A 24,163-nucleotide genomic window follows, 5' to 3' on the forward strand; every position below is an offset into this window, starting at 1 on the left:
ACATGTTTCCAAAGTGATTGCACCTACTTATATTTTTATCATCAGCATGCAGAGGCTGCAAATTTTTTGTAAGTTTGGTATTATCCATTTTTTAATCTGTTAATCTGGTGATTAATTGATTTGCATGCCCACTGTGCCATGTAGATCGAGACTGAGTGTTTATCACGGTATGTTGATCTCTCTGTGCTATGGAAACCATGTTGTGTGGTCTCATTCCTTTTATAAGTCATCAGCTTCCATGCTCGCACTGACCATCTTGGGAAGCCCGTTACCGCTGCAGAGTAGTTGTGGCAGCCTGGAACACGATGGTTGTCACATTACATGCCACATGGGGCAAAATGTCTGGTCTGGAAAAGCAGACTCTCATTTTTATCATGTCAGACTAAATACAGTAAAAAGAAGAAAGACAAGTGGCTGTAAAAAGAAAAAGCAGAAGTGTAACTCTTGCCCCTGGTCTTTTTCTCTGGGGAAACAAGAAGTTGTCAGCCCAGGTGCTGAACAGAGCTGTTGGTCGAGAGAAGAGTCAAGTGACCGATGGGGTGCCCTTAACAGTAATTTGGAAGGAACAAGCTGATTATCATCATCCCATTCAGGGAGGCTTGCTTCTCCTGATCTTTGATGATATTATGATTATGTGGGCCTTCACCACCCTAGTCTACTAGTTTCTTTCAGTTAATAACTATGGGGAGGGGAAGGGCAGAGGTCTAGAACTCCTTTGGGATACACTGCAAGAAAATTGAGTGGCTTGTTTGGTGCAAATCTGGTTGGAGAGGGCGAGCACTTGCATTTTTCTCATGAAAGAGCGTCTGCTTCCTTGCTGGCCTGAGTTCAGGGGCTGACCAAGCACAAGGGCCCCGCCCTTCAGTAGCTCTGAGGATTCTGCTCCTGAACATCTAGTCAAACTAGAAATTCAGAGGCAGTATGTGAATGTGAGTGATCAAGATTTGCCTGGAGAAATATAGAACCTCTGCACAAAGAAGAGGCGCAGGAGGGAAGAAGTTCCTTTACCCCTTCAGCCTCTGCCACTGAAGCCGCTGCCTGTCTTCTTTCTCCCTCCATCCCCCTCCTCGCCCTTTTCCTCCTCCTCCAGCTGTCTCTTCGTTTCTTCCTCCCCTTGCCTCCTTTATCTTCAGCCAGTCCTTGGGTCTGTAATGGGAGAGGTAACCGGGAGCCTGCTACTTTCTTTGTATTCTTCAGACCCAAGAGAGGACTGGTCACGTTGATAAATGTGGGAAATGTGCACCTACTTCACAAAGGTGAGTAGGGCTGGCTGCAGGGATGTATGTCCAGGCATAAAAAGAATGGTCCCTTTTATTTTCTTCCTGACCCTAAACTGCTTTCTGCTCTCTAAATGACAGTACAAAAATGCTATTTTCATATAATGATTCTTTAAATGGAAAAGCTTTTCCATGATTTTATGAAAATGAGCAGAAAGTCCCAAAGAGACGATCAGATGGAATTGCTTGTCCTGCTTTTCCTTGAGCCCTGGAAGCTGTTGGGGGCAGCACAACACCTGCTGAACAGAAGGACTATCTGTGTTCAGGACAACAGGAAGTAGTGGCCAGCCAGAAGCTTACCCTGACCTGGTTACAAATCTGGTCATAAAAGAAAGCAGCTGGAAAGAAATTTGCATGTCCAATAGGTTTCACTATTAAAGTTTACACAATGTGGAGTAATCAGCCAAGCTGGCTGGCTATCCAGATCACATGATTATGTAGAAACATGAAACTTGACTATGTGCTCGAGCAAGTTTTACTTCTCCCTTGTGTAGGGGTGTTTGCCAGCAGCCTGCACTCTCAGAAATCAGACCAGGACCCTTGAGGTCAAACGCTTACCATGCATGCTGCTCCCTAGGAGAGCCAAGGACTGTTGACGTTCCCACTGGATGGTTATTTTGGCTGTTAAACAATTACCAAAAAGAATGGACAAGCTGAATAAAATTACTGTCCCTGCCAGTCAGAAGTTGAGGTAAGATTTTCTCCATCCAATACTTCTCTTCTTCTCCTTTTTTCCCCCAATGATCTGACTGCACCTCAGAAATACTGGGACCCTGAAATACTTCTCCAGTTCTAAGGCAGTGGGTGGCAACTGCTTTAGGGAAGTAGACTGAGTTTTATAGAAATACATAGGAACAAGTGTGCTTATGCTGTCTGAACTTTGCCAATAAGAGATTAAAGTGTAAAGCTCTGGGGAGACAATACAAAAGAAAAGCCAAGGGCTTAGATACCAAAGGTCAGCTTTCCAAGTCTGACTACAACCAACTTTTCTAAGAAAGGGTTTGTCTAATCTGAGTCCTCAACCATTTCATTGTCAATTACTACTTAATGTTGAAGATTTTTGTAAACATTTGTATTCCTTGTAGTTTTACTGCCTCTTATTTATTTTGTGGGTGTCTATCACAAGTGTTTGGGGGGGATTAGATGTGTTTTTCCAATGTCCTGAAGTCAGTGTAACAATCATCTAGAAAAAGCTGCTTAGAAAGAATAAACCAGAAGTGGCCCAAGGGCAAGAATCGGGAAATTCCTCTGAGCTATGGAAAAAACACATCCTAAATTATAATTTTGAAGATCTTTTTGTGTCATTGTAACGGCACTATAGTTTTTGGAAATTGGAACTTTTAAATGTTCAATGAGTGTTTTATATATTTCTACCTACCATTTGAACTTTTCACAGGGTGATGTGACATGTATAGCAAATAAGTTATCACAAATAATAAGAGCTAGGGAGTTAGAGCTTTCGAGTCAAAATTTAACAGAAATTAGTCTGGCATTGGCAGCAGGACAGTGTTTCACAGTTTGAGTACCTATCTCATACTTGGCAGGTGCTTGCTAAACTAGTTTGAAACAAATTGTTGATCTGAATCTGTAGGCAGCACCAGCAACGGCCAGCCATTTGCAGGGTGTGTGGTTGAGGGCTACTGTATGATCTGCCCTGATGGGGTAGAAAGGTGCCTCAGTGTTGCCCTTGGTCTCAAGTTGCTACACCTTCATGGGATGGGGTAGGTAAGAAGATGGAAGTAGTGACTAAGTGAGTATAAGAAGAGAATTGGAGCAACTGGAGAGGGTTTCCTGGAGAAGATGCTTCAAGAGTGAGGCTTTGAGAGGAGGGTGAGATCAGAGTAGTTGGAGAACTTCAGCAAAAGCATTATGTGCTGGGAGGTAGAAGATACAGGTGCTGTTGCTTGGAGCTGGACTTGAATACTGTCCATTTGTGGGTTTTGAGAGTTTCCCATCCAACAGATCGTAGAATAGGGCATGTGGAACTCATCCATGAGACTTGTCTATCCAACAGAGACTGCAGAATGGGGCATATGGGACCAGAGGTCCTGGTGAGTTGGGTATGTAGGGTGGGGCCAGATCACAAAGGGCTTTGTGGGCTCTGACCACCGGGGCTTGGGGAATGGGAGACACTGTTGGAGATGTCATGCCAGCCAGTTTCTGGGAGACTGGCAGGATGGATGGGGCCAGTTAAGTAACCCAAGCATTTAGTGTTGTAGGTCTGGACTTGGGGCACAGCAGTAGAAGGGGAAGGAAAAGAGACATAGGAAAGACATGCCCGAAACACCTAACACAGCATAGACAGACGGACTTCTCTCAAACGAGCAAGAGGGTTTTAGGTTTTAAAAGGTCCTTTTCCCAGATATTCCATAACCTGGAACTATACTAAGTCTTAGAACCTCTTTTTAGAATTCCATATGGGAATTTAAATAAAGAAAGGCGATAGAACCTAAATCACTTTATGATCCCTCCCTCTGGGACAAAGCCCTGCTTGATCATAGTGCAGCTGATAGGCAATATACAACCATAGATTATAGGGTAGAAAACCAAAATTATATTGTGGATATCCACTATGCTCATCTGCTTAGGCAGAAGTAATTTTTTTTCCACTCAGTTACTCAGTTGTCTCTACAGAATTGGCCTGTTTTGGCAAAACCTGTGCTGTTAACATGGAACTTTTCAAAGAAATGAAATTGTAAACACAATGGAGTTGAAGCACCATCTTACATCTTTTTCTTAATTAGTTGGCATGGCTAAATTACCTAGGGAGTAGGTAAATGAAATGTATCCTCTGTCCTGACTGGTTAGCACCAATTCAGAAGGTTGCCTAACTGTGTAATTATTTGTTAGATGACAGTATAGTGAAGAGCTGTGTTTATACCCTTAGACTTATCAGAGTTAATATGAGAATTTACTTAAATTCTTAGCCACAGTTGCTTAAATTCATGGAGAGAGAGTGAATATCCATCCAGCGGTCCAAAAGGGACAACCCTGATCTAGGGGGGATATTCCCAAGGCTGAAAAGGGGCAGAAGAAATGACCAGGAAGGGTGGAAAAATAGAATCAACCAAGGGAAGGAAGGTGGGCAGGACTGGAAGGAAATAAGGCATTTTCAAAATGAAGGAGAAAGAGAAGGTTCCCAGATGGACAGAGCTATAGATAAGGACTCACAGAGAGTTTCTGTTAAGAATTGAGAAAGATGAGGTGGCCGAGTTGTATGTGGCCACAGAAATGTGTGAGCAGAGATTCTCACTTTTTCTTCTTGCCGTGAGGCACTACATGAAGCAGGTTTCTTTGTTTGTAGGAATCCACAAACTCTCAGAATCTTTTAGTTGATTCTTACCTGTGATTTTCTCTGTATTTTATAAGGTAATGATAGCAGAAGTCCAGCCGGGATCTGGGTTCTCAATCCTTCCACAGTAAATGTTCCTATGATTGTAAAAATTTTATGCTTCTAGGTAAACCTTTCAAGATTAACAATCCCCAAATCACAATGACGGTATTCTTTTCAAGATAGTAAAACTAATTTGAAAGGGAAATTTGATGTTTTTATATTTTTAATAACCTCCCAACTGACTCATCATCTATGCTTGTACATTTTTTTTAGCACCTAAAACCACACATTCATTTCTCTTTACAAATGGAAAAAAAGGTCTTTAACACGAGGTGGGGGTCAAGTCAAGTCTCCTCAAAATTGAAGAAGTATGGTATCTTATTGGTTGAAGAGTATGGTATTTTTTGATCAAACTAACATATGTGTGACTTTAGGAAAGTTTACTTAGGTCCTCGTTTCTTCAGCTGTTAAAATAGAGATAATAGAGGTAACTGATTTCACAGGACTGTTGTAAGGATTAAATAAATTATTTTGTGAAGCAACTGACACATAGTGATCTTGGCACATAGGAATTATTGGAGTAAAAAGTGGTAGTTATTAATATCATTATTACTATTTTTATTAATTCCATAGATATGCAATTGATTTTCTGAATAAAAACATAGGACTTTACATTGATCCTTAATAAGTTACATGTTAGTTTCAGTTCTTCTTTCTGGCTATTTCGGTTATTTTACCTGTTGATTCTGACATCTGTGGCATTTAGCTTTGCATGGACTGCAGACGTGATAGTATCCCCTCTCTGCCTTAATCTAAGTGGCTAATAAAGCTGCTGCCCATGACAGAGCTCCTTCATAGGTGTCTGGGTCTTACTGCCAGGACTCTCACTCAGAGATATTTAACAGATTCTGGGACATGACTTGTCTTTCTCAGGTCTTGGAATTCTCAGTTAGAGCTTCCAATTACTTGGCTCTTCAAGTTCAGTTCTCCAGAAACAATTTCGCCTTCTTTTCACCCTTCTGCCACTAGCTCGGCCTTTGGTCCTCACTGCTTCTGTCAATGGTATCATAATCAACCCAAGTCTGATTCATCCTTCTCTCTGCACCTCCAACTCACCAACCACACCCTTAAGTCTTTCTTTTATGATACTTCCATGCATGCCCTTTTTCCTTCCTTTTCTACCATACTAGCCTGGATAGGTCTTCATCTCCCTGGTGGCCCCCATCTATAAAAGGAGGAGTATGGACCATATAATTCCCCAAGTCCCTCTCGGCTCTGATGCTGTGTGATCCATTATGTATGGAGACCATGCCTGACATATGTTACATCCTCTAAGGGTACCGTTTTATGTTATGACCCTTGGGAAACATTTCCTGGTTGAATTGTCAACTTCTTCGAGACAAACAGTTTTCAAAATATTTTCAAACTCTTTTCCTATTGCTTTGAAGGCTGCCCATCTCTGAACATTAGGGTCAGACAGTGCGTCTAGGCAGCATCCAGATGAGACCATCTAGAAGGCAGCTGTGATGTATTTAGAAGGACAATGCAGTTGGAGCCCAAAGGCACTGGATTCCAATTGCCAGTTCCTAGCTATGTGTCCTGAGGAAGTCACTCAACTTTTCAAAGCCTCAGCTTCCTCAACTGTTAAATAATAGTAGCACTACATTGCTCACAGGCTTGCTGTGAAGCCCATGTTAGGACAACATGGGCAGAAGTGCCCAGAATGGTATTTGTCACATGGTCAGTATAACAAGTAAATAAGAAGGAAACATAACCACCAGTACTTCAACCCACTCATCATGAGTGACTATTTGCTGTCTCTCCTCCCACTCATGGTAAGGACCTAACCCCCTTTAATTGGAGTGGCAAACAGAGCAGGAGCTGCCCAGGGGCTCAAAGCAGATAGACAACTCAGGAATACTTACGTGTCTGGGGGCCTCTCTTCTCATTCTTTATAAGCTTAGGTCAGAGGCCAAAGCTAATGCAGCAAAAGTAGGCATAGCATCTGATGGCAGAGGTAAGACAGACCCCCAGGAAGTATGGTTTCCCATTCTCTTCACACTGCCTGCCTGCATTGTCAGCTGAGAATTTGCTCTGCTGGGCCACCTTGTGTCATGGCAATGGGTGGGATACTCCGGCAAGACTTCTTTCTCCTGTGGGCAGACTACATGGGAGCCACATCATTAGAAATTTCCTTTGTGTTTGTGGATTTTAGGATCATCATCCGAGAAAGCAAGCAGGACTTTCTCACCCACTCTGGGCATGGCCGGGCTAGGAAAGCCCTAAGCCAGAGGCCGCAAGTCTGAGTCACCCTCTCTTCTGGATCCTGACGGCCTGTGCCTCATGGCTGACCTACTCCTTCCTCTTCACTCAACCAGTCTCCAAATGGCCTATGATACGATTAATCAGGTTTCCAAAAACTGAACCGCAATCACATTCCAGCTTTGCCTACTACATTACTGGATTGGAGGAGACGGGGCTGGTATTAGAGGTGTCAGGCACACATTTATAGATGATCTCTTGGTTTTCCCCCAGCAGATGACTAAGCTTGTCTGGAGAATTTACTGGTTTGGTTCATTTTCAAAGAGGATCTTACTGTTGCCCTCATGCAATGACATCATGGAATCTAGACTTGTTAAAGAACGTGAATAAAAAAACAGAGAAATTGAGTGACAGCTTATTATAGGGAAATTGAAATGCTGAATGGCTTTCTCTGGCTTTTTAATAAACCCCATAGAGGTATCCTCCCATGCCCCCTCTGAGATATAGCTGCACATTACATAGACTGTGGTTCTCCATTCAGGAAAGTTTTGTTTGTTCTTCAGAGGATATTTAATTGTCACAATTGGGATGGGGTGTTCCTGGAACCAGGTAGGTAGATGGTGGGGGTGCTGCTAAGCATTCCACATGAAACAGAGCAGTCTTCACAGCAAAGAACGATTTGGTCCCAAAAGTCAACAGTGCTGCTGTGGAGCAACTCCAGTCCAGACCAACTGGAATGAATTCGGTCTGGAACAAGAAGAACTTATTCATGTGTATGCTCTTATAGTAACAGTATGTATATAAAGTCTATAATATATAACATGTATCTCTGCTTTGAAGTGGCCTCTGCTCACTGAACTGATTTTCCTGTCCCTGAGATGGTTTGGGCGTGGGGTTGACAAAGGGAAGGGCTACAGGTGACTGAGATGAATTACAATGAGTTGTTTAAAAAAAAAAAAATTCGGATCAGACGAAACTTGATTCCACAAACTGCATGCACTGTTGAGGCATATGTTGTTCTCTCTTACGTAGACAAATGAGAGCAGGAAAGATTTCTAGACAGAAGGTCATCTTGGAATAGTCTTACCTCTGTAAGCAGACTGGGTGAAACTTGAGTGGAAACCCTTAGAGTTGGGTTAAAAAGCAAATTAAGTAACAACATAGCCATTAAGATGTCCAAGGGCTTATGGATATGTTCCAGTGGCCAAATTCTGGATAGAGTTGGACATGCTGTACATGTCCTGGAGCAGAGAGAACATTACCTGGGAAAAGATGAATCAAGGGATGGATGGGAAATGATATGCACTTGTTTGTCCATCCTTAGTTTTCTCATCACATATGAAGACTCTGCAGCCGTGTCTGTGAGGCACAGATTTAGAATACCTCTTCCATCAGCTGGGATAGTTTCTGCTGCAGAATGAGCCCTCACTTATCTGTAGCCAGTGGTGTACATTTTGTGAAACTGATGGATGGGTTTTGAGGGTGCAACTTAAACAATATATTCCAGCTGTATTATGAAGCAATCTGATATGTCCCCTTTCCTTCACCCTCAGTGACTCTTTAAATTGGTATTGATCTGGTGCAGATGTCCAGTTTTATACTATTGGGACCAGACCAGTTAGAGGATATACACGCAAGGGATCCAGGCTGGCATGGGCTGCGTCTGGTGTCACGTCAGATTCTCAAGGCTCAGGGGTGATCCTATATCCTGCCTCCTAGCTAAGGGCTGCAGTGCTCCTGCACACTCAGATATGGTCTTGCCAGGGAAACCTTTAAGTCCACTTACCCAGACTTTGTCTCTGCAGGATAGTGGTCACAGGGCTGCCACTGCCTCCCTGTCAGACGCATCGTGTCTCTTGCTTTGTGATTCCCATCCGTCATGTCCTGGAGCCATTCTGCTTCTTTATGGTGGCCTTGTGTCTATTTGCTTTCTTGGGTGTTTAAGCTCTTTTCTAAGACAGCTTTAGTTTGCTCATTCCACACACTTGCTGGGCTTCTTATGTTTCCAGGGACCAAGCACATGATTAGGGGCCAAGAAGAGAGTACCCCTCTTGCTCCAGAAATGGGCCCCACCTCCTCCTTGGGTGAAATTCCAGCCCTATCCAGTCCTGCCTCCAGATCAAGAAGATGGTGACCCCAGAAGTGTAACCCTGGCTTGCTGTATTCTAGGTCCCACCTGCCCTCCAGGTTCTCTAACATGTTTTAGGGAAGTGGCTTTGTGTCAGGCTCTGATGTTTGAGCACAGATTGCCTGGTCTTCAGTGCAAACCCTCCTTAGGGAGTCACACTTCCTGGTGTGTGCTGAACCTCCTGATTGGCTCATGCGTTCCCATCCCCAGTTCTACACCCATCAATGAACAAGCTTTTCTTCCTTCACACACCTGTACCTTGCTCCACAGCTGAGGGTTGTCTGCTCCCAAAGAGCTCCCACAAGCCCCTGCCCCTCCCTGTTGACTCACCTTTTCCTACCTGTCTTGCTTCACCTGCCTTCTGAAAGGGCATCTGTTGGCAGCTATACCTGCAGGCTTATTTGTTACTTGGATGTTTTTACAACCCTTTTACAACATATGGTCTAGGTCCCCAAACAGGCCATTTTCTCTTAGTCGAGCCAGATTGTTTCAGTGCTCCTTTCAAAAGCAAGACAAGGAAGCCAGCAGAACGGACATGCTGCATCTCCACACTTCTCTGCTGGCTACTTCCTGAGAAAGGATCTCATTACCCCAGGGGCATCCCTGCTTCCCAACAGGCTAGTTGGGGCCCCCAGACCTCTCCAAATTTCATTCCTTCCTACAACACAGAACATACAGCAGAGACCACTGAGTTCCTAGATGCACTGTGTAGTTGCCCAGAGCACCAGGCTCCCAGAGACCCATGTTGGTTTAATGCTCTGCTGTTGCCATCTGGAAATTGTTAATAATTTGGAACAAAGGGCCCTGTACTTTCACTTTACTCTGGGCCCCAGAACTATGTAGCCAGTGCTGGCCACAGCTTCCATGAATCACCTTGGCCTGAGCCTGCTCCCCCTGCAATGTGTAGGGACACAGATATCAATGGAAAAGCCCCCACCAGATTACAGAGGTTTACCTGGCAAGAGGATGACCTAAGAGGCCATCACTTCAGCCCCTTTATTTCCCAGGCAGGTGAGCAGAGGCCCAGAGAGGCGAAGTTACCTGTTCCAGCTCACATCAGCGGAACCACACCTCCGTGTTTGTCTGTGCAGATGGGGGAGATTAGGCCACACCACCTTTCTTTTTTTCCCACTCTGTCATTTGCTGGCCAATGAAACATTCCAGCTTAGTCTGTACTCTATGTTTTTGCAGGCATTTGTTAAAATTAAAGGCAACAATTTACTAGTCCAAAACCCCAGGGAAGCCCTACAAAATTATGCCATATTTCAGGCTATTACATGTTTCCAGGCTGACTCAGGCATGTTTGGTATTCTACTGATACATATTTTTCAAAGAATGCTACCACAATAGTTCATGTAATCTGAGAGTGAGTTATAATTATAAAGAGTAAAGTTGGTCCTACCTGTAGACTGAGCATACAAGACCAATGTGGTATAATTTAAGAAGTGCCCTCAAAAAAGTGTTTTTGCTGTACTGGAAAGAGTATATGAACTTGAAATGACACAGACCTGGGCTTGAATACTTTCTTTGCATTTATATCTCATGTTCTTTGAGAAGGTCATTTAATCCCTTTTAGCCTCAACTTTTTCATCTGTAAAGTGGGAATCATAATATATAACATAATAAGGGAGTTGTAACAGCAAATATGTCAAATAGAAAGTAAGAGCTCAGTGAACAACCCCTTCCCCAAAATCCCTCCTCGTCTGGGCTTTCCTGATACCCCAAATTGTGTCATTAGAGAGGCAACCACCTGGGATAAGGCAGTATCTCAGCATCCTGGTTCAAAATTAAACATCCCCAAATGGACTAGGTTAAGGCATGAAGTCCCTATTTGTCACTAACACCCCCGTGGGAATAATTTATCTGACAGCCAGCTCAGACCTGGGAGGCACACAGCCCTTGCTCTTGTACCTCCCACACAAAAGTGACTCAGTCACTAGCAGTTGACTGGAAGAGTGGAACACTGTTCAGGGAAGTGCTGATAACGTGGGGAACATCAGAGGAGGAAGCCCACACCTCTGGCTAGGGAGTTCCCGGGCAGGCTGCCACTAAGAGTGCATGGACTGGACATTCCAAGCATGAGCTCAAAGGTAGAAAGAAATGTCCTCCCCCATTCAATCTGTTGCTGTTTCCTTTATAACTTTACTTGGTTCAAAGTGTAAAAAGCTGCAGGACACAGAATAATCTTTTAAGCATGCAAAGCATATTAACGCCCATACTCAATGCTGGACAGGAAGGAAAGTTGTTTTATTTTAGGGCAAATAACTATGATAGGATCACATACAAACATGAAAAATATACTTTCAAAAATGACAATGGCAAATGTAATACAAAATCCTTGGAAAACTGGACCCGCTACATATATGTGACTATTTTGCCTTTTAAACTGTTTAACAGTCTGTTCATGGTCAAAGTCCTCTTTTTCTAATGGAAAGAGTTTTGATTTCATATCATCTCCACATTTATAAATTATCTCTGTTGTCAATCCATTCCCAGGTGATTGGATCTAATATACCAGATAAATGCTGAAAACAGCCTCTTAACATGATTAAAGCAAAAGCTATTTGTGTCAATACGTCAAATGAAAATTGAAAAGGAAACCCTATTTTAAGAGTGCTAGTGACTCCTTTAGGGTTTCCTTTTGGGGTGATGAAAACATTCTCCAACTGCATGATGGTGGCGCCTGCACAACATTGCCGGTTGACTAAATGGCACGGAGTTGTACAGTCCCAAATGGTTCAAATGGTAAATTTTACATTATGTATTTTTTTCCACAATAAAAGAACAGAAATAGCAAAATCACTTTTTGTACTTACTATAAAATATTATATATTCTGAGGACCCATAATCATATTTTTGTTTGGCCAATTAGATATTGTTTTAAAGTTTTATTTTATTTTTTTATGTATTACTGATAAGCACTTCTGGATGGTTTTCAAGAATGATGATGCTTCCCTAAACTTCAGTCCTTACACGTGATATTCCTAATATCTTTTTTACTCAAATTCCAGGAAATGAGCTTAACTGAGGCAAATATTTTCACTCTATCAGAAATATCATTCCTCAAAATCACTCTTTACTCCCCAAAATGTCTTTGCTTTTAACTAGAGAAATGGATGCCCAGACAAATGGGTGACAGTATTAGATTGTACGACACAGACACAGCCAACACTCATTTTTTCCCCATTAAGGTTAATTTTTAAAAGAAAATGCTCAAATAATTAAAACACATTTATTTTCTAGGCTTCCATAGGGTTACATTTTCTGAATGTTATGATTAGCTTTGTCACGCAGTCTTACAAACACACTGACAATCATCAGTTTCTCGTGGTAACTTTTATGCTGGGAGAGAAGAGACCTTGAACATGGCAAAAGTTCAGCGGTCAGCACCGGCCGGGACGATGAGCGTGAGCGCGCGGAAGGCAGGCGCGCGGTGACAGGTTCAATAACGTGACCTGCCGGGGCTCTTCCAAACCCAGGAGACTTTGCCATCTGAGGATACATGAGCCCCTTTTAGGTTTTTGGGTCTTGTCACTTGCTTTTATATCATTTTAGGAAGAACTTTCCCTTTCTCCAAGCTTCTCCCTGCTGTGTGAGGGAGGGAGGGGCAAGGACCAGCAAAGGTTTCCTCCGCGCTAAGAGTAAGGGTAGTGCTGAATCCTTACATCCCAAGGGCTCCGGCCTCTAAAATCAGGGAGGGGTAGAGCCGAGACATTTTACTGTCACAGCAACTGGCGAATCTTCTAAGAGCTTCTTAAAGTTCTCGTCAGTCTCAGGGTGGCGCCTCCCACGCCTGGCTGCCTCTGGTCGGGTAAAATGGCACTTTTGAAAGGACTTAGGGTGCAGTAGGGTCATCCCTAGACCGGTCGTGCCTTCTGTCCAGTTTCTGTGTGCTCGTAACCCAGTTCAGCATTCACACACGCTAAAGACTACTGTAAAGTATGTGCAGGTCTTGGTAGGAAAGAAAGAGAAAGAAAGAGGTGGGGAGGATAGGGAGGGTGATATGAGGACAAAAAGAGAGAGCGATGGAAGGGAGGGAGGGAGAGAGGAAGGGGGGAAGGAAGGAAAGAAAAAGAAAATGGTGGAGTATCTGGAGAAACTTGCAAATTTACTTTATCTGCTTAATGGGTAGCTTTATAGACACCAGCGGAGAGAGGCTCATGTGTCAGGTGGCCAGCCTCGCTCCACTCCAGGACGCCTGTGGTCTGTTCGACTGGGCGCTGAGACAGGACACCCGGGGTGAGGGCGCCCTGGTCTTCCCGCAGAGTCTAGCCACCCTCCTGCTCAGCATGCTTGGGCCCCAGAGAGCCCTACCACTTTCCCTCCTGCCGACTGTAACCAGCACCCCCTCTCTGTCCTCTTCCTCCCGCCATATGGCCCTTCCTCCTTTTCTCTGCTCTTCCTTCAAGGCTGGAACAGGTCCCTAGGATCCCATGTTCCCCTCTAGCACAAGTCTGACATCAGGACCTACAGCAAGGCAGCAGTAGGGACGCATGTGTTCCCAGTGAAAACTGTAGAGGGATTGGATGCCTTTTCTGGGGACAGAGAGGAAGGTGACCAAAGAGGCACATGGGGAACACATCACCTGCCCTGGTGATGGGCCAGGCTGACACAAGTCACATGTGTCGCCCAGGGATGGGTGAGAGCCCAGGCTCTGAGGTCTGGACAGCCTGCTTTTGAATCCCAGCTCTGTCCTTTGTGAGGTATGGGGCCTGGGCAAATTTCTTAACTTCTCTGAGCAGAGTTGGTCATATGTAAAAATTGGGGTAATCACAACAATGTGAATATACAATGTGTATGTGAATACACTACTGAACTGTACACTTTAAAATGGCAAATGGGGCTATTTTTTATTACAATAAAAGAAAACAGGGATAACACAAGACCTACCTCCTAGGTTGTGAGGATTAATAAGGTAATGCCTGCATAGCTCCGGGCAGATAATATGTGCTCAGTCAGGGCAGGCTTTTACTGTGCCACTGTTGGCTATGTGAGTCTGACCACTGGCATGGCTTATTGGGCTTGGACGGTAACCAGGGTTCTGACTGTGGCATAAGAAGGTAGAAGACACAATCCCTGCCATGGAAAAAACTGATTCTCTAGCTGGAGACTGAAGCCATGCGTGGAAAGGGAGGCCACAGTGTATGATGGAAAGAGCTGGGGAAGCCTTTGCTAATGAATCGTAGGGGGCAATGGCAAAATTTCTGTGGAACTTGGTTTCCTCCCTTACAGCAAGAGGGAGTTGGCCCAGGATATTCTTAAAGTCTCTGCCAAATTTCTGTGACTACCCTAACAGGCAGAATTAGGAGCTGGGATTTCAAAGCTGTGTGGTCTGAGACAAGCATCATGCTGGTGATCCTGGTGGGCCTCAGTACCTGCATCTGTGAAATGGGGTGGTGGTGCTACTTCAGCTCAAGTTAGCACACCATGATGGAAGAGGCTGTCAAATTTCTGTGCCAGCTCCACTGTGGACTCACTCTCAAAAAGGAAGCAGCCTTTTCTGCTGTATTTGCAACTCTAAATATAATATCAATAATGCCACAGGAAGGAGGGACATGAGGAAGTGGGGCATGAGGAAACCGGGCTCGGACTAGAAGAGGCTGTAGGAAGGGCAGAGGCGGGTAGCTGGTGATAGGACGACTCTTGCTGCATGCAAATAACAGAATGGTCACCAGCAAGTGGCATTCTGTTTAAAGAAGACAGTTGGTAACCAGACACTTCATCTTTGAGACAGAAGTCATCCAAAAGGAAGATACTTTGTGTGAATCAGAGAATTCCCCCAGTCTCTATCTACAACTGTCCTCTGGTTTCACATAGGTCAGAAGGTTTTTATCATGTAATAGATAAGGTGGCAGAAGGGACCTCTTTCTCGCATTACTGGGGCAGCATTTCCCTGAAGGTGGCTCTGTGTCTTATATATGTCTTGCTCAGTGTGTTTGCTAAATATTTGTGGAATAAATAAGGCAAATGCATGTCTTGTATAAGACAAAAGTAACATTAAACTTTTAAGTGGGAGCCCTCCCCCAATCAGAAAATCAAGATAAATAATATTTTAATGTAATATTTTTTAAACCAAAATTAATGCAAAAAAATCCATAATGAACAAAATATTGACAAATGACAGAAGCAGAACTGCTGATTTACTTTGCAGCAGGCCCCACTACAGCTGGCACTGCACTTCGACCCAGCAAAGTCCTCTTTGAGAGCTGTCAGCCCTGCAGCCAGTAAGTCTTCCTCCTGCCCAGCTGAAGCCCTAAAGGGCACTCCTGACGTTATCCCGCTCTGTTGATGTCCTACTGCCGTGGGTTTGGGCTGGGACCCAGGAGAGTTGGGTTTATACTGGTCTCCCAGACGCCAGTGTTCCCATAGCTAGGCCCCCCTCTATCCTTCCATCCCCCAGGGTCACTTCATCGTGAGACATCAGGCCAGTCATGTCCTTCTCAGGATTCTCACAGCTCTCTGATCCTCCCTGTGCCCAGCAAAGAAAGATGAGTAGTTTTCACTTTTACTTATCTATATCACATACGTTTTTAAAATTAGCTTATATTAGTTTAATAAAATGAAGAAAAAAACGATTTTTAATTTAGGGGAAATAGTTTAAGATATAAATTATAAAAGATATCACATGAACCAAATAGTTCAGAGATTGCTTTTAGTACTGGAGATTAAAAGCCCAATCAATAGTACTGCCTGAAGTGCTACAAATTCAGGATATACAGAAATAAAATTTGGAGCTGAGAAAGACCTGAATATCCATGTAGTCTAGTTTTCTCATTTTATAGGAAAAAATGAGGCATTGAGTGATAACAAAAATTGCTCAGATTCACATAGCCAAGATTAGAGTAGGTTAGAGATTAGAGTAGAATGTACTTCTCTGGACTCTAATCCAATCCTCTTTCCCTAAAGGGCCTCCCTTCCGGTGCTCAAGAAATGATCTGGAAGGGGGAAGGAATTGCTTGAGCTGGACCTTGGGCTGGAGGGTGGAATGGAAAAAATTGTGGTTTATAACAGTGGGTTGATTGTATCTCAAATGGCTGTTTGGGTCCAAATTGTAAAGGCTTTTAAATGCTAACCTGTTGAGTTTGCACTTATCCTGAAAGAAATAAAGAGATATCAAAGACTATTCATGAGCAGAATGACATGAAGAAAGGACAATTTAAGAAAATGAATTTGGGGAAGGGAACAGACGGAAGCAGGGCTGTCCTGATACCACAGTGGCTGTAGCTGAAGGAGTGAACAGAAGGGAACAGAGACAGATTAAGATTCATCTAGAGGTGAATTGACAGCTAGTGATAGAGATCACAGGTCAAAGGTTGAAGAAAGTGCAAAAGGTTCAAGCCTGAAGATCCAAGGATACCAGGTTGCAAGTTCCATTTTTCTTTTTCTTACCAGAAGTTTTAAATTTTCTATAAAATTGTATTAAAATTTGTATTAAATACTTGTAAGAAAATTTCACAACAAAAATAAATATACTATCATAATGATAAGTAGCATCTTAAAAGAAAATCCAGTCATATGAGATCATTTAAACCCCTGAAAAAAAGAGGAAGTCAGCTAAAGACCCAGCAGACCCAGCAATAAGTGTTAAGTTTTCAAAAATGTATTCATAGCATAAAGGAATTAAGAGAATGGATATCTTCTTTGTTCCTATATATACCAAGGAAAATACGAGAGAGGTTTCTACTCCAGATCCGATCTTAGAAACACATATGGCAGACATACTGGGCCAGCTATGAGGGCAGCACAGATGCTCTAAAGGTACCCAACCAACCAGACATGGATAATGCCCAGGACTGAGCCAGCAGTCAGCCCGGGGTTCCAGGAGCTGGGGGTGAGGCTGAGTGACTCTTGGCCAAGACAGAAAGTGGGGCTCGATTCAGTAGGCATTGGGGAGCTCTGCGTCTTTGAGGAGGGTGTGGCCTGGTGCAAGCTGAGTTTTAGAAATTTTTGCTGAAAGGGCCTGACCAACCCTCACAGCATGGATTGGAGGGACACACTGCCAGGCGCAGCATTTTCAGGTGTAGAGGGGAAGGCTGAGGCTGAATCTTGGCTGTCAGAGGAGGACCAGCCCTGCGATACCAAAGAGATGAAACACTAGGGTGAGGTGTGGGGGTGAGGAAGGAGGAAGGATTTACCTGTTCTTTTTGTTTGCAGTCTCTTTCATTTGAGACTTTCTTTAATCCATTCCTAAATCCAGATTAAACAGGGATTTTCTCTGAGTAAATTGCTTTGCATTTCACCTTTTCTGGAAAGACAGAAATGAGAAAAAGTCCACAAAAACCTACCTTTTCATGGTCTTCTGTGAATGCAGTAAGGAGCAAAAGGGAAGCAAGAACTTTTCTGATCCTTTAATTGTTTTCTGCCAAACTTAAAAAAACATACCTCTAGCAAATGGTATCATCTTTTAAATCATATCGTGTGTTTAATAAAAATTATTAGAAAGGTATTGTTTTAAACATGAGTTTTCTTGCACTACTCTTTGGGGATGCAGCTAAAACATCCATGTGTAGCTGCCTTCCCCATGCCCCCTGTGCCCTGGTGGAGCTTTGTGTCCACCAGTCCATCCTTCCTGGATTTGTTCTATCCCTCTACATACCTAGAGCTGTTCTCAGCCTGCAGGCACCTTTCTGAAGGGCTTAACATCTATGGATTCCTCCCTGTGCTCTGAGCCAATGGGTCTTTCCTGGGGGACCTACAAAATTCTCCCATCCTGATAATGCTGCCAGGGGTTCTCAGCTTGGCCACACATTGGAATCAGCTGGAGTCAAAGGTCTTGTGGGGAGAACTGGTTATGAGGATTACTAAAAACTGCTAACTGATTCTAATATGTAGCCAAAGTCCAGACCACTTCTTCCAAGAAGATGTATAGAGACTGACTTAACTTCAATTAAGGAAATAGTCTTTAAAGAAGGCTGGATTGTTTGTGTTCAGCATCTAAAGTCAAAGCCCCTCCTCTGGTGGCAGGCTGCTGGGGAACAGAAGGCAGGTGGACAAGAAGTATCTCTGTGCTGGTCACAGGAGAAGGTAAACGCCTGGTCCTTGGCACCCACAGCTGATTCTTTCTGCTCTCTCCCCCTGTTGGAAGCAGGCATCATACCATTGGCTAAAACTCCTGTTTGTCAAAGTGTTCCTTTCCTGGACTGGGGAAACCTTTGGTATCCCATTACGGAGCAAAGAATAAGATTTGCCATTGAAGGTATTTCAGGCACTAGAGGGCAGGTGGGAAGACACTCTGGAGGCTGGAGGCCTTTCTCTGTGCTCTTTGTGGTTAAGCCTGGACTATAAGGAGATAAACCTGCCCTGGTCCTTTTAAAAAAGGGTTCTCAGCCTTCTATGTGCATAATAGTCACCAGTCCCAGGAACTTTGTTAGAATGTCTTGGGCCCCACCTGGGATGTTTATTCCATTGGTATGGTTTAGGGCCCAGCAATCTGAATTTCTGCTTTTTAATTTAATTTTTTGGCAAGCACATCATTTTTACTTGTACTAAACTTAGTGTTGATTAAAATCCTCTCACACTTGGATGTAGATGACCATATGGAAGCATTCGCCAGTACCAAAGGCACCCGAAGAACACAAAATAATTCATCTATTCGCAAATGGTATTACTGTAGGTTAGAGAGCAAAATGCCACTCACATTAAGGTATATAATACCCATAGTTTTATGCAGAATTGAGGTGAGTAGATGATCCCCACTTTTTGATATCAATAAGCCATGCCAGGCTGGGGAGTGTTCTCAGCCAACCCTCCCTGCCACCACCATTCCCCCAGCCACACACCGTCAAGCCCCCCATTTCCTCCTAGCAAAAAAAAACCTCTGGAGCACCTCTGGCCAAGAGGAAATCTATGCAGGTGGAAAGAGCCCCCCTTCCTGTCTCTAGCAGACAGCACTGGTCTGAGTTTGGTTCCTGGTCTGATCTAGTCCCCAGGGCGTTCTGCAGGAAGAGCCATCATGATGGACTGAAAGGCCAGTGTGGGCAGGCTCTTTACATCCATCACCTGCTGTCTTCACAGCAACCCTGCAAGGTAGATAGCACTGCCTTCGTTTTACAGATACCAAAGTTGGGTCACTTTCAGACCGTACTCTAGAAAACAGCTTGAGAAGGTGATCTGGCTTTGAAGGAACAGGAGGAAACCTGAGACTGACCCCTCTTCCTGTCCCTCAGGCTTAACTGCCTGATCCATGGCTCCCAGAAGCCAGCAACTCAGTGCTTATGCTCAACAGCTCCTGCCTTTCCCGGCCTTCGCAAGTCTGGTCTGGCCTCTCTCCTTGCATCAAGCACAGAGATCCTGATATATCACTGCTTCCTGTCACATCCAGCTGGGGCAGTTTCAGCTAATTAAAAAGCCCCTCGGTTTCCAGTGGCTGGGGAGGGAGGTAAGGTGCAGACTGGACAGTTAAGCAGACAAAGTCTAAGAATGGTGCTCAACTATGAACATGTTCAGATATATTAAATGGAAAATGCAGATGACAAAACAGCAATATGATCTTAATTATGTAAAATCTATACAAATCATACATGTGTAGTAAACAACTGGAAGGCTGTTCAATTAAATGTTAACAGTGGGGTTGGAATTAAGAGTGACATTTTGATTCAGTGAACATCCATTACATGTGGCCACCATTGTAGTATCACACAAAACAGTCTCACTGCCCTGAAAGTCCCATTTCACTTATTCATCCTTTCCTCCTGACAACCCCTGACCTTTTTACTGTTTCCATAGTTCTTCCTTTTCCAGGTTCCAGTTGGATCTTACAGTATGTGGTCTTTTCAGATGGGCTTCTTTCAATTTGCATAGACCGAATTTTTAACCAGAAATCAAGTGACAAAATTAAAAACTGTGCAACCTATGCAACCAGCCACTTCTTACCTGTGACTCCAAAAGGAAAAGAGAAAAAGTCACATTCTCTTTTGCACTCAAATTGCAGTACACTGATCCCACAATACCAGACTTCCTGCCCCACAGCTCCATACTGGCTTGTGCTTGTCTCCAGATCCATGTGCCTGTCTCCTGTGGGCCATGTGTTTCCTCACTGCAGGGTAGATGGTATCTGCTGGGCTGCATGTGCCTCTCGTGGGCTCCTTGCACCTTTGGCCACAGACCCTTCCCTATTTCCCCATGATCCTAACAGACTGATTAACACATAGTAAGACTTCACTGAAATGTGGGGCTTACAGAAGGGAAGTGTAATACAGAGAATGATTCATGTTTGCTCCGTGTCCTGGACTACTCTTCTTCAGCTCCTCCCTGCTTCGCTCTCAGCCATAGACCATTTCAAGTGCCAGCTCAGCTCTGCACTATGAGAATGCTTCAACCTGAAGTCCAGAGGCCAACAAACAGGAGGCCCCAGGAAGACAGGAAACATCAGGATACCAAAGCCCAAGGCCTACCTACACATCCTCGTTTTCCTCACTTCCTGTTTCTGCAGGATAAGTGACAGTGAGGACAGCCCATTCCCCACAGACAGGATATGGTCATGTCTTAGTCCCAATGTCACCACATTCTGCGTTAATCAGTTTTAGAGCACCGTGTTAGGAATGGTCCTGGACATGTAGCTCCAAGCAGGTCCAGCCCTTTTTTGCATTGCTACATAATGCGACGGACATTTCTTCCTTCAGCCCCTCATCTCCACTCTGCAGCTTTTGCAAACAATAGCTCAAGAAAAAGCACATAACTATGAAATAAAAAAATATACAGACATAGGGAGTCTAAATCCACATAGAGAAAAGTCAAAAGTCCCATAAAGAAGTGACAGTCTAATAAAGGACACGCCCAAATTGCGTTATCAGACTGACCATGCAGCTTATTTGTCTGAAACTTTGCACTCAGGCTATTGAGGACTTTAGTTTTTCCCAAGCAGGTTTTTGCTTTACTTAGGCACAACTACTAGGGCCACAGTGGAGAAAGATATGAACTATCACAGTCAATCTCAAAGGGTGGTCTCCTGCCCAGTAGCGTCAACACCACCCGGGAACTTGTTAGAAATGCACATTTTCCAGACCTACCCAATCAGAAACCCTTGGGTGGGGCATAGCTTACTGTGTTTTAGTGGCCCTTCAGGTTCAGTGTGAGAACCACTGGTCCTTCTTTGAGGGCAAAAAAGACTGTTGGAAACTTTCAAAGGATGACCTCTACTTTCAGTACATGGTGGGATCTAAATCTGTTGAGATCCAGGCTCAGCCAGGGTCACACTGCTACAGAATGTTGTTAAATTGCTAAGTTGGTTGATATTAATTCAAAAGCTTGAAAAAAATTAAAAATAGTAACAAAAGAGAAAATATATAATTTGATTTGGCTTATACAAGTAATAATTACAATTATTTATATGATCTCATCATTTAAAAATGCTGAAATGCCTTATTGCTTAAGAATTACATCTTGACATTTTTTAAAAACATATTAGATAAGCTTTGTTCTTTATTTTATTTTATTTTATTTTATTACATGAAATGGCAGTCTCTTCATAAAATTAGAACATCGTGATCGTGTGATCCTTCTCCCAGGCAAGGCAGGATAGCTCTGAAAGGGCTAATGAAGGTGAAACTCTTCTATGCCTTACCTATTCTGACCTACATACGACTTCTTACAGTAAAACAACTGATGCTTAAATCCAGAGCAGCCTCTTCTGGAACAGTCCGTTGCACATTCCTTTGCTATCGCACATGCTGCAAGTTGTAGTACAGAAATACTCCAAAATGGAGTAGATACTAGAGATACATGGTGTGTGAATTGTTGATTAAATGAGCTGAAAGCATTGCCATGTCTTCTTGGTTTGAGGGACACTGTTTTTCCAAGTAACAGAAATTTGGCAGCTATAACTGAGCAGTCTGTGGACATCAGGATTTGTGTGAATGAGATACAGAGGGAGAGGGAAAATTTTAAACACAAAGCATATACTTTATGAAACAATTCAATAATTTACTATAATTATATATTATAATTATTTTAATAGTCTATAATAAAAAGAAATTAAGAAATCCCAAGAAGCATCAAATACCAGTTTGAGCAAATGACAAAATTATATCAAACTCTTTTGCAACAATTTACATCTGTGTATCTATACTTACAGCAAAGCTACTTGAACAAGTCGGCTCTGGATCCCTATTACTCTGCCTGTGTCCTGCTGTGGACAACATTCTGATAGAATCCTTCACTCTGCCTCATTCTGCCCTTCAACCTGGTTAAGCATTAACTTAGGCTAAAGGTTCAAAGCTAATAACTCCATTCAGTTAACAGTCAGCTTACAACCAGAGTCTTGCCCCCTGCTTTCTATTTGAAATTACTATGTTTCCTCCCAATCAGTTCATTTTACCCTCTCTCTCTCAAACTCTCTTTGTCTACACTTCTGGACCTCTTACCCTTCCTGTCCCTTCTTTCCTCTTCTATAGAGATTCCTTATAATTCCTCAGGAAAAGTAAAACGGATTTTGCACAGAATATATGTGAACAAATTCTATAAACTTTAGTGTTCTGGGGCAACTCAATGGTCCAACACAAGGGACACACCCCTATGCGTCTCTGACAAGTCTGGGAGTTCCCTTTCTCTCTCGTCCATTCTTTTCTCTTGACTCCTGAGCCTGGAGCTTTGCTGAGCTCCAGCACGTATGGAGTCAGTATTCCCAGCCTCCCTAACTGGGGATATAACACGTGCTCTCCTTTCCTTTGTTACCCAGATTGTAACTTGGCGCTGACCCCTCCATATCCCAACGTGGGCCCATCAGTGGTCCCCTAGTTTGTAGATAATTCCCCAAGATTCAGCCAGAAGGATGACCTGAAAGAAGTTTCTCTTACCCTTCTGCTCCACCCTGCAACCTGTCCACCTTCTGTGTTCCACCCCTCCATTCCGATGGAGTACATCCCTCCCCATAGTCTGGCTGAAGATTCAGGGCCATGGAGAGGAGTTATCTAGTTGCAAATGTCAAGGATTGTACTAGGTATAGCTCTCCTTGGAGCTGAAGTCCAGACCCAGCATCAGGTTCAGGGCCACCACCCCACCCTCTAAGTCTCCCCATCTCCTACCACTGAATATCCCTCAGGTCTGTCTGTGCTCCGGAACTCTAACTCCAGTCATTAGACATAGAAGAAGAGCTGCCTAAAATCCCTGGTCTAAGTGCCTGCTCCTTCTTTGAGAATCTCCCTTTTCCCAAGATGGCTGGGCATAGGAGTGTCTATCTCCTCCCTGGTAAATCTCACCCCACCTCCTTGGTATCCAGTGGCACTCAACAAACAGCTATGCAGAGCGCTGGCATAGGCGGGCTGTTTAGCCTTAAATTAATCTTTAGTGGAGGACACCAATAGCCAGGTCGGGTGGCACTCCTCCGACAAGCTTCTCTAGTCCCCCCAACTGCTCCATCCATATTGAAAAGTTTTGCTACACATGCACACGGAACCCAGAGACTATTTCTGCCAGATGCTCCCCAGTCAACAGGGTTTCATAGATCTAGCCAAGCTTAGTTGTGCACCACTATTCATATTACCTAACAGAAGGTCCACTTCTCCTAATGAGAGAAATCTGCGTTCAGGTTTATGGGAAATCACAATTTTCTCCAAGAACAATGGCTGTGTACAAGTTTCACATTTTGCTAACGAAAGGGCCCAATCAAATAGTCTTCTCAGAATGAAGGGAAGGCTTGTCTGAAAGGTGAGTTCAAATATCCTACTCTTTCAGGGCAGAGCCATGTGAAATCCTGTGTTGTTTTTTCTAAGTTAGAAAGTTAGTACCGAAGGAAACAAAATGTGACCTTATTCTCCAACCCTGTTAATGTTTTTCTCTGTACGTGTATAGAAAACAGATAACAAAAGTGATATATGAACATGCTATGAACATTCAAATAATATTTTTAAATCATTACAGAGTGGAACTCTCCTTTTTACAAAGTAGAAGCCCACATCCCCACCCAGAGCCCTAGACCCTCACTGTGCAGTGGATTGGTCTGTGCCCTGAACAACAATGAGAAAAGTAGGTGCTGAAATCCACCCTTGTCTGTTCACCAAGCTGTGCACCTGACACTAAGTGTCTATCCAGAGAAAAGGCGTACCTTTTTCTAATTTGTATGAAGGCACTCTAATGGCTTTGAAAACAAACTTTTTAATGACTTCTTGCATATCTTTCTAAAAAGTTATGTATATACCAGCACCTATGTCTATATGTCCCTTTTTC

At 43.5% G+C, this 24,163-nt stretch overlaps 1 protein-coding gene across 3 annotated transcripts in view; it reads left to right on the forward strand.

The window, feature by feature from the left end:
* The first annotated feature begins 1,771 nt into the window (after nucleotides 1-1,771).
* Nucleotides 1,772-24,163, forward strand: part of BLNK (B cell linker) — an 80,059-nt gene continuing 57,667 nt past the window's right edge. For 2 of the 3 annotated variants that reach the window (XM_017675058.3, XM_017675063.3), the window contains exon 1: nucleotides 1,772-1,968. In XM_017675058.3, the coding sequence (XP_017530547.3) occupies nucleotides 1,886-1,968 (83 nt within the window). In that variant the 5' untranslated portion in view covers nucleotides 1,772-1,885. Of the gene's footprint in view, nucleotides 1,969-23,857; nucleotides 23,963-24,163 lie in introns of all 3 variants that reach the window. The other variant, XM_017675072.3, reaches the window with a different exon arrangement.

The sequence above is a fragment of the Manis javanica genome, chromosome 7 (genome assembly GCF_040802235.1).
Source record: "Manis javanica isolate MJ-LG chromosome 7, MJ_LKY, whole genome shotgun sequence".
Lineage (NCBI taxonomy): Eukaryota > Metazoa > Chordata > Mammalia > Pholidota > Manidae > Manis > Manis javanica.